At 38.9% G+C, this 14,414-nt stretch overlaps 1 protein-coding gene across 1 annotated transcript; it reads left to right on the top strand.

Moving 5' to 3' along the window:
- Positions 1-11,991: 11,991 nt before the first annotated feature.
- Positions 11,992-13,674, top strand: LOC109861736. Its single transcript, XM_020441519.1, has 5 exons — positions 11,992-12,230; positions 12,313-12,473; positions 12,535-12,635; positions 12,739-13,011; positions 13,189-13,674. The coding sequence occupies exons 1-5, from the start codon at positions 11,992-11,994 to the stop codon at positions 13,672-13,674; spliced, it is 1,260 nt and encodes a 419-aa protein (XP_020297108.1).
- Positions 13,675-14,414: the final 740 nt, after the last annotated feature.

The following is a 14,414-nucleotide window of genomic DNA, read 5'->3' as shown; positions in this document are numbered from 1 at the left end:
ATCGTACGGTGTCGAATAATTTGGTGTCGAATAAATCTGTGTCGAATCGAGCGGTGTCGAATCGTACTGTGGTCAATAGAGTATCACCCAAAAATAAGAGGTCAAAATGTTTTCTGTAAACAGTTTCAAAAACAAGACTCGGACGAGAAAAACACATTAATTCTTTTCTTTTCTGCTTTTTTACCTGAATCGATTGAGAGTAGACTGAAGCCGATTGGTTCACTCAGTATTAAGATATTACTGACTCAGTATTAAGATATTGCTGACTCAGTATTAAGATATTGATTGACTTTGTCCCCACTTCTACAATTCTTCATTTTAGCGTATATAGTGGCACGGTGCGCCTTGCGCAGTTCGTGTGCCACTTCGTTGCGCGTGAACTTGGCGCAAAGCACTACACCGTGCCTCTTGATATTTCATACTAATTTCTTGTATTCCTCAAATGATAACTCTTGTTGCGTTCTTTTTTTTTGCTCTGTCTTTCTGTCTCTGACTTTCTCTTATTCTCTCTTACTCTCTTTCACTCTCTCTCATGCTCTCTCCCATTCTTTTGCATTCTCTCTCGCAATCTCTTTTCTTCTTTCTCGCACACTCTCTAACTCTCTCTCACTTACTCTCACTCTTTCTTGTATTTCCTCTCACTCTCTCTTAATTTTTTTCACTCTCTGTTGCACTCTCTTTTACTTTCTCTCACTCTCTTTCACTCTCTCACTCTCTCCCGTAGTCTCCCTCTGTCTCTTTCAAGCTCTCTGGCACTCTCTTCTACTCTCTCTCTCTCTATCCCTCACTCTCTTTCGCAGTCTCTGTCTTTTTCTTCCGCATTTTTTCTCATTCTCTCTCACTCTCTCTCAGTCTCTCTCGCATTTTTTCTCATTCTCTCTCGCAGTCTCTCTCACTCTCTCTCGCACTTTCTCGCATTTTCTCTCACTCTCTCACACTCTCTCTCACTTTCTCTCACTTTCTCTTACTCTTTCTCATTTTCTCTCACATTCTTTCTCACTCTCTTTCACTCTCTCTTTCACTCTCTCTTGCACTCTCACGCACTTTCTCTCACTCTCTCTCGCATTTTTTTTCACTGTTTATGTTTCAACTTAGACAGTAAAACTTTTTTACCACACGGAATGTGTAAGTAACCATAAAGTTTATGATAGAAACCGGGAAGTGGTGCCATGTGCTAGTCCATTTGAAGAGTTTTTTATTGCAAACGACCAAGAAGCAAATATGAAAAAAGTGCCAACGACGGCAGGGAGCAGCTGAGATAGGACAGGATCTACATGATCTATAGGTTCTGCGGGATCGTTCACGGCACCGAGTAATGGAAATAAATCATCATAAATGAACGGATCGACTAGCACATTGATATAATATTAAATTATCTTATAAAATCTGTGAAAGAAATCAAAGATGAAACAACCTGTAAGAAAAAAATCAAAATGGTGATTAAAGAGATAGTTTGAAAGGAATTGAGGAACGTTAAACAAGAACATAGAAAATCTAAGAAAAATGATACAAGGAGTAGTGCGCGAACCAGCGTCAGGAACGTAAAGAAGCTACAATGAAGCAGTTACAGAAATGAAGAGAGAAAATATTATAATTGTGAAGCCAAAATTGGAACAGGAGAGTGGAACTACAAAGTTACTAAAAGAAAAAGCGGATATTAAGAACATGGCAATAAGAGTAACGAAATTAAGAAAATGAAACAAGGAAACTCCAATAATGGGATGTGAAACTGGAGAGCAAGTAAACAAATTGAAGGAGACAGTTCAAGCCAAACTAAGAGAAAAGTATAAAGTAGTGGAATCACTACAATCAAAGCCAAAATTAAAAATTATTATTATTAATGTATGGATAGAAGAGATAAATTTAAATGATGATGAGTTTATATCTATGATAAAAAGGCAGAATAAAATGGATGCAATTAATATGCAAATAGTGAAAAAAAGAAATTAAAGAAAAGAAAAATAATACCATCCAGTCTAAAAAAACGAGAAAGTGAAGAGGAATCAATAATATTAGAAACAGATGATGAAAAACACAAATTGATTTTGAAGAAAACTAACCTAAATATAGGATGGAAGAAATGTCCTGTATTTAATTATGGTAGTGTTAAAAGATATTTTAAATGCTGGAGTTATTATCATATAACTAAAAACTGTGAGAGATGAGACATGTCACAAATGTGCAGAAAATTACAACACGATTGACTGCTTAGCGACAAAGAAGAAATGTGTAAATTGTATGTTCAAAATTCGAACATACACCTGAAAATAAATGATGAGCATGGCACTCTCAGTATGGAGTGTCCAACTTTTAAGAAGATATTACAAAAAGAGAAGATGAGAGCTGGCTGGAAGGACACTAAATAGAAACTACAGGAACATGTAGAGCTAATGCTACATACAAACGCGCAAAGGTTACCGGCGCATAAAGATGAGATACAGCATCAGATTTTAAAGAAAATAAATCCTGCATTCTTAGCATTGTCGGAAACTAGATTGACTGATGAGATTGAAGATAGTAAAGCAAGCGTTCAAGGTTATACTATAGTTAGGTGTAATATTGAGAACAGAAATACAGGAGGGGTTGTTTTATACATAAGAGACGATGGTAAATATGAACTAGTATTAGCAAAAACGTTAAAATTGAACTGTTGGTGTTTAGCGGTAGAAGTAAAAGAAACATCGTATAAAGGAGTGATTATGGTATCTCATTTACCAAACGCGTCGCATGATGACTTTATGAGATTTCTGAAAGATATAGTAGAGGAGTTAACAATAAAAAAAGAATGTATAGTAATTGGTGACTTTACTATAGATCTTATGTTAGATTCCTTTTATGCGAAGAAGCTGCAAACGACAATGCTGAGTTTAGGTATGAAACAATACGTTAATAAACCGACAAAAATCACGAAAGACAGTCAGATAGTGATTTAATCTTCGCTAATAATAATAGTTTAGAAGTACATTTTAATTTTCGAACCTAAAATTACGGATGATGCATGACTTCACGTTAAATTTGGTCCTAGGAAAAATGAAAATAACTATAAAGAATTTAGCGCTAGGAGTTGTAAGGAATTTGATGTAAATGAATTTACCAGATTAGTAAAAAATAAATTGCATAAAAGACAAAATATGGATGTCAGTATAAGAGCGACAAAGCTTGTTGACAGTATAGTAGAAGCGTTAGATGTAGTGGCGCCGATAAGAAAGTTTAGAATTCCGAAGGTGTGGGAAGGAAAAAAGTGGTTCTCAGATAAAATAAGAGAAGTAGCTGATAGAAAGGATAAAGCAGACAAGAAAGCGGTTTATGACACTAGTGAGCAAAATTGGTTGCAATTTAAAACTGAAAGGAATACAGTTGTAAAAGTAATTAGAGATAAAAACAAAGAGTATTATGAAAATATGATACATCTCTACAAGGAAAATTCTACGACTATGTGGAAAACCTTGAAAGAAATAATTAAAGGTGAGACAGTAGGAACAAAGATAGTAGAAAATATAGATTTTGAAATCGTAGATAATACTGATGAGCCGAATGTAGTCAATAAATTTAATTTATACTACATAAAAAGTATTAATATTATAATACAATCTATAAATGTAGATAGGTCCAACGGTACAAATAAAAAACTTATTTATGTTATCGAGGACACAGGAATTATAGAAAATTTCGAGATGATACGGCTAGACAAGTTAGAAAAAATTGTTATGGGATTACCAAAGAGAAAGGTACGGATGAGGGGATAACTAAAGATGTATTAAAAGCAGCTTTTTGCGTACTAAAAGAGAAGTTTTCAGGTATAATAAATAGTTTTTTGAGAATCGGTTGCTGTCCGGAAGGATGGAAATCTTCAACAATACTGCCGATACCAAAAATAGATACAGCAAAAAAAGCAAGTGAATACAGACTATTAATATATTACCGATATTTGAGAAAGTGTTAGACTTAATAGTAAAAGAACAGCTTTAAATGTACCTGGAAAGTAATACATTACAAAGCATCAGTGTCGAGGTTCAGAAAACAATATTCATTCGAAACAGCGATTCAAACTGTCATTGACGAATGGAAACTAGTAGTAAGTAAAAGACAAATAGTGGGAGTACTTTTTATGGACCTTAAGAGAGCGTTTGAGACAATAAATAAAAAAAGATTATTAAAGAAATTGTATCAGTATGGAATTAGAGGAGTGGTCTTGGAATGGCTCAAATCGTATCTAAGCAATAGGAAACAGCAAGTGCGATTTCATCATAAGTGGTCTAGATTACTAACAACAGAATATGAAATAACACAGGGATCAGTACTGGGACCTTTGTTATTTATAGTATATATAAATCATATAATCAAAATCTGTCCAGAAGGATGCAGTGTAAAAATGTTTGCTGATGACACCTTAATATACGTAAGTGGAAAAAGTATCACGCATTTAGAAAGTAAACTGAATACAGCATTTAATGTAGTCGAGCAGTGGATGCATATAAACAAGCTAAAAATGACTGCGGAAAAAACGAAATTTATGATAGTTAGAAGTATAAGAAAAGAAATGAGAGATAATATTACACTGAAATGTGTGTGTGTGTGTGTGTGTGTGTGTGTGTGTGTGTGTGTGTCTGGACAGTATTGAGATAGGGCGTGTAGAAACAATGAAATAGTTGCTGTGCAGCAATTTTTAAAGTAGAGTAAGGCCATTGAGCAATGTAATGAGACATCACTGTCATTGCTCAATGACCTGGTTAGGTTGCGGGGCAGCAGCAGTTCTAGAAAGAAATGCTGGTTGCCACAGGATGCGACACATCGCCGCATTGTCCAAAGTCGCCGCAACGCGACATGTGTCGACACCGGCACCGGTAACTAGCATGGCCGTTGCAAGGGCCGGTGGACCTGCTGAATCGGTGCAATTGATCGCGCAGATGAAGCAAAGAAGAAACTAGGATTAGATTGCTAACACACTGTGTGGCTCTGCGAGTCGGAGAGTTTACCGCAGTGAGTAACAGCCGTGTAAGGGAACATTGTAAAAAAGAATTAACAATAAAGGAACTCTCGAGGTTTAAACAAGGATAATCTTTCACCAAACTGTCCACTCCCTTCGACATTCAACAAGTAACTATAATTATTGATGACCAACGAAGATTTAAAGCTCATTGTGGTAAATATTCATAAAAGCAAAGCACCCTTGATGGTCATTGTCCTTGACATATGTTGTCAAAGACATCTCCCTGAACAACAATCTGAAAGTTTTAACCGTCGCTCGTTGTTTGTTAAAAAATTATAAACAAAAGAAGTTGCGTCAATAAACTGTTATTTTCTGACACCGTGTATGTTTTGTTCGCGTTGTAAGCGTGTAGGCAGAGAAGGGCTGCGCCCCCCGCAAGGAGAGAGACTTCGCCCTCCCCTATTCCTCCCACGCGGAAAAATGAAGAAAAAATTTTGATTAAGTGTTGCTTCATAGTGAGTGTTTATTTTATTTGCAATATTCTACAATGCTATGTCTGTTGTTATTATACTACATAATGGTTATTCGTTGTTATTTAAAGGATAAATTTCGGACATTATAATGAAAAACTTGTCTAACATAATGAAATAAGCACTAAATCGACAAGTTTTTTGCAGATCTGAATGTGAACGCGTGAACCAAGTACCATGTAACGCACTTATTGTGAAGTTACACACTTTCTTTTGACGTTTGCGCTCACGAATGGTTTTGTAATACGAATTAGTGCATTTAATAATAAAAGTAGTATTACCACTGTGGAATAGTACCATTGTGTCACATCGTTGACATTTTGTTGGCGTATTATTTTTTTATTGCACAAATAGTTTATTAGTTCATCTAAAGTGTACGTCAAATAAAGATATTTGTGTAGCAACATTTTTAACGCTTGTTTGCACACGGAGAACTAAACTACGACAATATGTTGAAAAATGTAAACAAAGCTAGAAGGCCACTTAATACAAAATTACTTTGTTTATGTTTTTCTTGTTCGTATTGTAAGGGTGTAAGCAAAGTGTTGTGCAGCAATTTTAAGATAGATTTAAGTAGAGTAAGGCCATTGAGCAATGTGATGAGACATCACTGTCATTGCTCAATGACCTGGTTAAATTGCAAGGCAATAGCAGTTCTAGGAAGAACTGCTGGTTGCCACAGGATGCAACACATCGCCGCATTGTCCGAAATGCAACGCGGCATGTGTCAACACCGGCACCGGCCGGTAACTAGCACGGCCGTTGCTAGGGCTGGTGGGCCTGCTGAATCGGCGCGATCGATTTACTATCGATCGCGCAGATGAAGCAGAGGAGAGACTGGGATTAGACTGCTAACACACTGTGTGATTCCGCAAGTCGAAGAGTTTACCGCAGTGAGTAACAGCCGTGTAAGGGTACATTGTAAGAAGGAAATAGCAATAAAGGATCACTCGAGATTTAAATAAAAATATTCTTTCACCAAACGGTCTACTCCCTTCGATACCCAACAAATTTTGGTGGCAGCGGTGGGATTTCTAATCAACTACCGAGGCGAGACTCTACAGGAGATTCCGGTTGGATCGAGGAAACGGACACTGGGTGAGAAAAAAAAGAAGAAAGAGAACGGCACGTTTTCAGATTAAGAGCGTATATGTAAAAAAAAGAGACAGAAAATACATAAGTGTCTTCAAATACGTTGTGGGTCAACAACATTGGTTGTCTGTCCCTGAAACAGAAAAAATAGAAGCAGTCATTAAAAGGTGTCTTGCAAACTACGGATTCGAAAAAGAAAGACACTGCAAACTCACAGTCTTGAGTTACACGATAACACTGACCTAACGCAAGCTAAGCGGCGGGCAGTAACACAAGGCGGAGATAAGAAAGCGGCTGGACATTAATAGAAGAAAGAGTTCGAAATCCATCGCCGGAACCTCCGGAAGCGACAAGCAGACAAGCAGCTATGATGGAAGAGCCAGGAAGAGCACCAAGGAAACAGCAAAGGATAGCCAAAGTAGCGGCAAAGGCGACAAGGCAGCCAACGCAAACAAAGCAGCGAAAGCGGCGAAGCAGCGGTAGCGACGAAGCGGCGGTAGCAGTAAGGCAGCAGGAGCAGCGAAGCAGCGAAGCAACGGTAGCAGCGAGCAGCGAGAGAAGCAGAGTCAGCAACACCACCACAGATACAATTGTAGCAGAGATATGGGTCAACCATTGTAAGTCGAATAAGTATTTTGTAAGTGCAAACGATACCTATGTTCAGCAACTGGCATATGCGACGACGCAAATTACAATCCGAGCGAGTTGCGCGAACGTTACAAAGTTTAAGAACAATGAATTTTGGCTATTGAAGCAATAACACTGTTGTTAGAGTGTATACATTTAAATCCGTTTATTAAACAATTAAATTAGCATGAACGCTTTTGACCTTGTATTAGGTCCTTTTCAAATGCATTTCTACAATAAATAACGTATAAAAACAATTAATAGGATACAAATAACAAAAAAAATATACAAAAAAAGAATTAATTAAAAATCGCAGAAAATATAATATACAAAGTCACTTACAAATTATATTAGATAAAATAGGTCGCTCAATGTTGATCGTGGATATCCACACTAGCCATCCCGACCAACACTTTACAAAGGTGGAAATGCGACTGGGAAACAACGTGTGGGTTCTCTTCTCTCTCCGATTCTTGCAGACATTGTAATGCAAGATCTGGAAATATCCATTTTTGAATCTCTTTCCTTCCGTCCACCTTTACATGTAAGATACGTTGATGACATAGCTCTGACCAACACTTTACAAAGGTGGAAATGCGACTGGGAAACAACGTGTGGGTTCTCTTCTCTCTCCGATTCTTGCAGACATTGTAATGCAAGATCTGGAAATATCCATTTTTGAATCTCTTTCCTTCCGTCCACCTTTACATGTAAGATACGTTGATGACATAGCTCTCATGGTTCCTAAAGAGCAATTTGATGCTGTTTTAAATCTTTACAATACTTATCACCCACGACTTCAATTTACTTTGGAGGTGGGTAGTGACAGACTCAATTTTTTGGACATTACTATTATTAAAAATAATAACAAATTAATACATGACTGGTATCACAAGCCAACGTTTTCTGGTAGATACCTTAACTATTTTTCCAATCATCCTATATGTCAAAAAAGAGGCACGGTCATCAACCTCGTAGACAGGGCCTTCTTTTTATCACATCCGAAATTCCATTCAAAAAATTTTGACTTTATATTTAATTTATTAATTGACAATAATTATCCTACAGACTTCATATATGACAATTTCATAATTAGACTAAAACAGAATTTTTATAAAAACAATGACATAAGAAGGTTTTTGTCTAGCAAGAGTTCTAATGACATACAGCGTCACTGGTTTGTCTTACCTTATATCAACAAATTTTCCGAGAGATTTTCAAATATATTTCCTACTGACTCTCACACTCGTTTAGCTTATTATAACCTAGACAAACTGAAGAAATTCATCAACGTTCTTAAGGATCCTTTACCTCTTCTCTCACATCCTTCCGTGGTATATAAGATCAATTGCCGTAATTGTGAAGCCTCGTATGTAGGACAAACTGGCAGAATGTTACAGGCCAGAATTAAGGAGCATAAAAGTCACATCAATAGAAATTCCACTCAAAGATCTGTAATTACTGAACATAGACAGCAATATTTACATGATGTTGAGTGGGATAAGGTAGAAATTTTGGATTTTGAGAGATCATACAGAAAAAGGTTGGTATCAGAAATGCTACACATAAAAAGTCAAGTCAGCGGACTTAATTTACAGTGCGACACAGAAAATTTAGATAATGCCTATTTACCGTTTGTCGATAAGACATTGTAAATTGATATGTTTCTCGTTAAATTTGAATTCTATTTTTATACACACGTTGTTTCCCAGTCGCATTTCCACCTTTGTAAAGTGTTGGTCGGGATGGCTAGTGTGGATATCCACGATCAACATTGAGCGACCTATTTTATCTAATATAATTTGTAAGTGACTTTGTATATTATATTTTCTGCGATTTTTAATTAATTCTTTTTTTGTATATTTTTTTCATTATTTGTATCTTATTAATTGTTTTTATACGTTATTTATTGTAGAAATGCATTTTTAAAAAGGACCTAATACAAGGTCGAAAGCGTTCATGCTAATTTAATTGTTTAATAAACGGATTTAAATGTATACACTCTAACTACAGTGTTATTGCTTCAATAGCCAAAATTCATTGTTCTTTGGAAATTCTTGAAGCTTCATACAATCATCTTTACATGTTACAAAGTCTTTTGCCGGTTCGGGAACCGAGAACCGCGCCAGTAGCGTTATACCAGTAAGCGGAAATAAATAGGCGGGATTCGACAAGCAAAAAAAATCGGAATTTGGATCCAAACGTTATTGTAGAGAGAAAATATCCGTTCAATTTAGATAGTAATATTGCTGGACATTTACAAGGCGTAATAGATCGCGAAAGAGTAGGAAACGGTGAAACTCCGAGCAGTAGTATTTAACGGTTATCTTTAGTTTCATACAAAAGCGAATTGTTCAGAAATAACGCGATGGACGCGAAAAGGGTAGAGCAATTAGATGACGAGCAAGTAATAGTTCGGGCTCGCGAAAATGTCAAGCGGGAGATCGACAGAATGAAAAGCGATTTGGGCATAAGAGCTACCGCAGGACGTGGGGCCGCGGGGCCAAACAAGCGAGCACAAGACCCCGTGGACGTAATGCTGCGTCAGCTAACACATTTGTTTGAGCTAATGACTGCGCGCATGGATACGGTGACCCGCCACGTGAATGAACTACGCGAGCAACGCCGCAATACACGAGCGCACAGGGACGACAATCCGCCGGGCGTGTTAACGCGTTCGACGTAACATACGGACGAACAGCCGCAGACGTGCGTAATCAGACCGCACACTTGTATGGTTATATGACACTAAAAGAAGCGCGTGCTATGATACCGTCGTTCGGCGGGAAATTGCAGACACAGTTACGTGAATTCTTGAGCGCATATATGTACGCAATAAAAAGTATAAATCCGGTCGACGAAAGGACTTTGCTAGAAGCGATATTGTGTACTAAACTGAGAGGACAAGCATTGTTGGATTTCGAGACGCGAGATATTCATAACTTCGAACAATTAAAGCACGAAATAAAAAATACGTATTCACCTAAAAAGGGCACAACCAAATTGCAAATAGAATTTAGTTCTCTAAGACAAAAACACAAAAAAAGCGCGTTGAATTATGGGCAGCGTGTGAATCACCTCGCCATGGAGTTTTACGAGTTTATGGTCAAAGGAAAAGTATGCACTATAGAACAAAAACGCACAATATTGGAAACATTAAAAGAGCAGGCGTTACATCACTTCCAATTAGAGTTACGCGAGGAATTAACATTAATCTTACGGTCGCAAAGTTATGCCACACTTCAGGAAGCCATTGCCGAAGCAAGCGCGGAAGAAAAGGCCGCAGGAATAAGATCGAAAAGCCGCGTGCCAACGCAAGCGCGTAGCAATAATAAAAGTTATAAGTATTAGAAATGCGGAAAGATCGGACATTACGGAAGAAAGTGCCGATCGGGCAAGATGGCATTGCCAAAACCAAACAACAGCCGAGTACATGCCATCGAGAAGCAGTATAGTTATTGTAAAAAAACGGGACATGTCAAGCAAAATTGCTGGTCACTGAACGGCAGGAAAAATAAAAAAGGAAGTGCAAAAGCAATACATGCAGCAAAAGATAACAAAAAGAAAAGCCAAAGTGACAATAGCGAGTCATCGACCGACAAAGAAAGCACTGGAAAAAAGAAAAAATCTGTGTTAGTAGCAGAATTGCAGGTAACCCAGCTAAATGCTGCGCAAGCAGTTCTGGGTATAATAACCGTACCGATGAGAGAAGCAAAGAAAGGCGAAGCAGAATTACTTAACGACACTGGAGCCACAGTGTCCTTGATTTAAAAAATACTTAAAAGAGAGAACGCCAGCCAAAAAACAAAAATGAAATTGATAGGCGGTACAGAGCATCAGGCATGCGTCATGGGAAAAATCGTAGCCACCATACAGCTGAAAGATAGAGAAAGTAAGCACCCGATCTACGTGGTGAAAAACGATTTTCCAATCAACTACCAAGGCATCTTGGAAAATGACTTAATTAAAAAGCAGAACGCCAAGCACAATTACAAAGCGGGGAAACTTTCACTTGGAAAAAATACGTTGCGGTTACGCCCGTTTAAGACTATAGAGTTACCACCCCAAAGCAAACCTATCCTACAAGCAATAACGGACAGTAACCAAATCGGCATCGTGCAGGCAGAAAAACCGCTACCAGAAGTATTTATAGGAAGCTGCCTGATGCGGCCGAGTAAAAATTTCTGTCCCATAAGCGTAGTAAATACTACAGAAAAAATAATAAAAATAAGCACTCCGCGCTTTAAGTTGGAGATGTTAGAAGAAAAAAACGAGGCAAAAAGTAAAGTAGCGAACGTAAGCATAAAAGCAGAGAAGCCAGCACGTCGCGAAAAAGTGAAAGAAGCACTGCGAGTGAAACACTTAAATAAAGAAAAGAGAGAAGCATTAAACGGGATATGTGAAGAATATCAAGATGTATTTCACTTTGCAAGAGAGCCGTTAACTAAAACAAGCGCGGTAAAGCATAAAATACTTGTGAAAACTGATACCGCTCCGATAAACGTTAAGCCGTATAGATTACCGCAGAAGCATAAGCAAAAAGTAGAGAAACAGATTAAGGAAATGCTGGAAAGCGGAATAATACACGATAGTGAAAGTCAGTTCACTGAACGCAACTTTACTGGTTGTTCCAAAAAAATGGACGCGTCCGGCGTGAGAAAATTAAGAATGATAGTAAACTTTCGGCGATTAAATGAAGTAACAATAGACGATTCTTTCCTGGTGCCGAATATTGTAGAAATATTAGATTAATTAAAAAATGCGAAATATTTTTCGGCGTTGGATTTAGCATCTGGGTACCATCAAATACCGATGGGTGAAAACGACAGGCGCAAAACGACGTTTTCAACGCCGCATGGCCACTATGAGTACAACAGAATGCCTTTTGGCTTAAAAAATGCGCCGGCGATGTTTCAGAGATTGATGAACTCAATCCTGATAGGATTACAAGGCATAACATGTTTTGTGTACCTCGAAGACATCGTGATATACGGTGCGAGCTTGCAAGAGCACAGCAAGCGGTTACGAGAAGTTCTTGACAGATTACGAAAGTACAACTTGAAGTTGCAGCCGGATAATTGCGAATTTTTTTGCAAAGAAGTCACATATTTAGGACATATGATAACCGAATAGGGGATATCACCGGCTCAAAAATAGAGGCAGTCAAGGGATTTCCAGTTCCGAAGAAAGCAAAAAATATCCAAGCATTCATAAGTTTGGCAGGGTATTCCAGAAAGTTCATAGGCCAGTTCTCAAAGATAGCAAAGCCGTTGACACAATTGTTGCAAAAAGAAGTAACGTTTAAGTAGGGTCCCGAGCAACAACGAGCGTTTGAGAATTTAAAATAAAAATTAGTAAACGTACCGTTGCTTGCGTATCCCGACTTCGATAAAAAGTTCGTTGTCACAATCGACTCGTCGAGTTACGCGATCGGCGCGGTGCTATCGCAAGGTGCGGTAAGTCAGGACCGGCCGATTGCATACGCAAGCGGAGTGCTGAATAAAGCAGAGCGCAACTACAGCACGACAGAAAAGAAGCTACTTGTGGTGGCGACTGAAGCTCGAAGAATGTGACTACGAGATCGTGCACAAAAAGAGAAAAGCGAATACCAACGCAGACGCGCTGAGTAGAATCCCCGCGGAAGCATGCACGTGCGAAGCGAAGAAGAGCGAGAAAGCAGAAGAAAAGAGCGAGAAGCGAGAACTCACCGAGGAAGAAAAGAAACAGATACTGTACGAGTATCATGATTCACCGGTGGGCGCGCATCAAAGAATAGCCCGTACGATAAAAAGAATAAGAATGAAGTACGATTGGCCTAAGCTACCGAGCGACGTAGAGAATTACATTGCAAAGTTCGAGTCTTGTCAGAAGAATAAGTTGTCGTAAAAAATAAAAGTACCATCGGTAATAACCGACACGCCGGAAAAACCTTTTGAAAAATGCGCGCTTGACATTGTCGGTCTGTTGCCGGTGACAAGTAACGGAAATAAGTATTTGCTAATCTTTCAGGATAGCCTCACGAAGTTCACTAAGACGGTACCCGTTCCGAACCAAGAAACCGCGACGATAGCGAAAGAATTTGCGACAAAAATTGTATGCGAGCACGGGGTACCGGAAACACTTTTAACCGATAGAGGTACTAATTTTGTTAGCGAATTGTTCAAAAACGTTTGCAAACTATTCTGGATAAATAGAATACAAACGACGGCTTATCATCCGGAAAGTAACGGCGCGTTGGAACAATCACACCGAACGCTAGCCAAATATATACGCCATTATGTAAACGAAAATCAGACGGATTTGGACGAGTGGATGCCGTACGCAATGTTCGCGTATAATACGACGCCGCACACAGCAACGAGCTTTACACCCTTTGAGTTGGTGTACGGGAAATGCGCGGAGTTGCCAACCGCGTTAACTAAACTACCGTCAACGCAATATAGTCTCGAAAATTACGCGCAGGAAAAGAAAGACTACGAGCAACAAATCGCGTAGCGCGAGAAAAACTCAGAGAAGAAAAAAAAAGCGAAACGTTATTATGACCAAAAGACAAAGCAAGCAGCGTTCAGCGTAGGGGAAAAAGTCTTACTGTATGACGAAACACTGAAAAGAGGCAGGTCAAAAAAGCTAGAGTCAAAGTAGATAGGACCTTACGTAGTAGTCGCAAAGGTGACAGACGTGACATATGCAATCAAGGCGGGACGGCGCACGCAGAATGTGCACGTCAACAGGCTGAAAGCTTTTATAGAAAATTAAAAAGGTAATAGTCACTTACCATCACTCAGAATCGGAGAGGGTGATGAGAGGCGGTTAGACGCGAGGTGGAGGCCCCAGACAAATCACCTCCTCGTGGTCCTCGTCGTCCTAAGGATGGTCAGCTAGAGGCCCCAGACAAATTACCTCCTCGTGGTCCTCGTCGTCCTGAGAGTGGTCAACTGAAGGTTCCAAGTCCGGCGAGGCGGGTGGCGGAAGCCGCGAGCACAGGAACATCACTTTCGGAGATGGCAGTGGTCCCTCGGGCGTGCGGGGCGTCGCACAGTGGTCCGGTTCGGAGAAAAAAGCGCGTATGAGACAAAAATACTTTTGATAAAAAATCATATTATTATTATGATTTTCAGCAAATAAACATTTTAGATTTTGAAAAACTGATATTTAAAAGCGACAAAGTCACTTTCCCTGTTGAATAACATTGGTCCGCTTTTTTAATCAGTCGCGTGCCGCAAGTCACTGATGAT

This window comes from Pseudomyrmex gracilis, unplaced genomic scaffold (genome assembly GCF_002006095.1).
Source record: "Pseudomyrmex gracilis isolate BER0280 unplaced genomic scaffold, ASM200609v1 scaffold_973, whole genome shotgun sequence".
In the NCBI taxonomy this organism is placed as follows: Eukaryota; Metazoa; Arthropoda; class Insecta; order Hymenoptera; family Formicidae; genus Pseudomyrmex; species Pseudomyrmex gracilis.
The sequence above is the reverse complement of the archived record's forward strand: the minus strand, read 5'-3'. Positions and strand labels throughout refer to the sequence as shown.

Coding starts and splice junctions, on each gene's coding strand:
- LOC109861736 (XM_020441519.1), top strand. CDS start 11,992: ATGGGTGAAAACGACAGGCGCAAAACGACGTTTTCAACGCCGCATGGC. Junction 12,474..12,534: donor CACAATTGTTGCAAAAAGAA/GTAACGTTTAAG, acceptor AATAAAAATTAG/TAAACGTACCGTTGCTTGCG. Junction 13,012..13,188: donor GGCCTAAGCTACCGAGCGAC/GTAGAGAATTAC, acceptor CTAATCTTTCAG/GATAGCCTCACGAAGTTCAC.